This window comes from Galeopterus variegatus, unplaced genomic scaffold (genome assembly GCF_000696425.1).
Source record: "Galeopterus variegatus unplaced genomic scaffold, G_variegatus-3.0.2 Scaffold106, whole genome shotgun sequence".
In the NCBI taxonomy this organism is placed as follows: domain Eukaryota; kingdom Metazoa; phylum Chordata; class Mammalia; order Dermoptera; family Cynocephalidae; genus Galeopterus; species Galeopterus variegatus.
This window is the reverse complement of record NW_007726217.1, coordinates 128,983-130,867: the sequence shown is the minus strand read 5'-3', so window position 1 is coordinate 130,867 and position 1,885 is coordinate 128,983. Positions and strand designations below refer to the sequence as shown.

The following is a 1,885-nucleotide window of genomic DNA, read 5'->3' as shown; positions in this document are numbered from 1 at the left end:
AAGCCCCCCACACTCATCATCAAGACCATCCCAGGCAGGGAGGAGCTGCGGAGCCTGGCGCGGCAGCGGAAGTGGCGGCCGTCCATTGGGGTGCAGGTATGGGAAGAGGAGGCGCCGACGAGGGCTCGGTCTGGCCCAGTGGGGATGGCTGAGGGGTTCGAAGTGTTCTTCTGGATATACAGACCCTTTTCTTGGCTTGCTCTGAGCTGTAAGTAGACCCCGTGCCTGGTCATCGACAGGGCTGCTCCAACCAGCCCATTCCCTTGTCCCTTGTCCTGGTACCATTGCCCCTACTGGCGAGTGGAACGTGGTGCCCAGTGATTGCCACCTTGAGGCCTCAGACCTTCTGGGTCTGTCATCTCGTTCAGGCAGATTGCCTTTGCAAGATCTGCCAGCTGGTTTGGGGCTTGGCCATTGCTGGCCATTCTCCCTGGGAAGGGCTTGTGTCTCTGGGCTAGCCCAGCCACTGACTCCTCCACCCCGCTATCAGGTGGAGACTATCTCAGACTCAGACACCGAGAACAGGAACCGAAGAGAGTTCCACTCCATTGGCGTACAGGTGGAAGAGGACAAGAGGTAGGTGACAGTGGGGGCATCCCAGGATTTGCTGGGGGAGAAGAGGAGAGAGGGCTGCATAATGTCCTCACTGACCCAGTCTCCCCGTGCACCCTCTTCCTGGAGGCGAGACCAAGCCTCTTTATTGGAAAGGAGTCAGAGCAGCCACAGAGGTTTGTCCACNCCAGCTGGTTTGGGGCTTGGCCATTGCTGGCCATTCTCCCTGGGAAGGGCTTGTGTCTCTGGGCTAGCCCAGCCACTGACTCCTCCACCCCGCTATCAGGTGGAGACTATCTCAGACTCAGACACCGAGAACAGGAACCGAAGAGAGTTCCACTCCATTGGCGTACAGGTGGAAGAGGACAAGAGGTAGGTGACAGTGGGGGCATCCCAGGATTTGCTGGGGGAGAAGAGGAGAGAGGGCTGCATAATGTCCTCACTGACCCAGTCTCCCCGTGCACCCTCTTCCTGGAGGCGAGACCAAGCCTCTTTATTGGAAAGGAGTCAGAGCAGCCACAGAGGTTTGTCCACAGAGATGTCGGCAGGGAAGCCATCAAATCTAAAGCGAGTTCTCCTTGTGTCCATGCCTATCCCAAGTGCTCAGAGGCAGACAGGAGATAGACAGTGGTTGGGGAGAAGGAGAGGTAGGGATGGGTAACAGGTGGTGCGAAGCAGACCTCCAGCAATTGTCCTTTACAGGGGTTAACGGGATTCTGCCAATCCCTCATTATATCCTGTGGTGTACAAGCATGTGAGCTCTAAAAGAAACAAACAGGAAGATTGCCTCCCAGGGGCCCCTGGCAGATAGAACACTCCTCCTCACTTGGCTCACACAAGCATTTAACCAGCTGGGGGTACCTAGTATGTGCTTGTCTCTGGTGTACCTGAGATAGCAGAATTACCAGCAGCCACTATTCTGGCATTAGGTAGCCTTAGACACATTGTTTCCTTTATTTCCAACTGAAGAATTAAGTGTAGCGAGCTCTGAGGGAATACTGGAAAGAGTCCTCTCTGTTGTTGGGTGCCTGTGGGGAGACACTTTCTCCCCACATGTGGCAGTGCCACAGTGGCCCATCTGCCCTCTGGTCTGCAGTGCTACCAGGCCAGTGGCCCTAGGTGTGATGTCTGGGAACCTTCTGGGGCTGGCTATAAGGGTTTCATGGTAATCTGAGTTGCTCAGGCCATCCTCACTGGAGGAATAAATCTAGCGTCCCAGTAGCAGTCCCTTGCAGCTCTGTTCCCAGATGCCATTGTCGGGCATTCAGATCAAAAGTTACCCCAACTATTTTGGGGAGCCCCTGGTGATGTCTTGTGTGTGTGCCTGATCAAG

The 1,885-nt window shown here is 55.4% G+C and overlaps 1 protein-coding gene across 1 annotated transcript in view; it reads left to right on the top strand.

Annotated features, from left to right (window-relative positions):
• DLGAP3 (discs, large (Drosophila) homolog-associated protein 3) overlaps window positions 1–1,885 on the top strand; it is a 45,756-nt gene that overhangs the window by 20,788 nt on the left and 23,083 nt on the right. Inside the window, exons 6-7 of the mRNA XM_008585242.1 lie at window positions 35–96; window positions 491–576. Coding sequence (XP_008583464.1) covers window positions 35–96; window positions 491–576 — 148 coding nt within the window. The remainder of the gene's footprint in view (window positions 1–34; window positions 97–490; window positions 577–1,885) is intronic.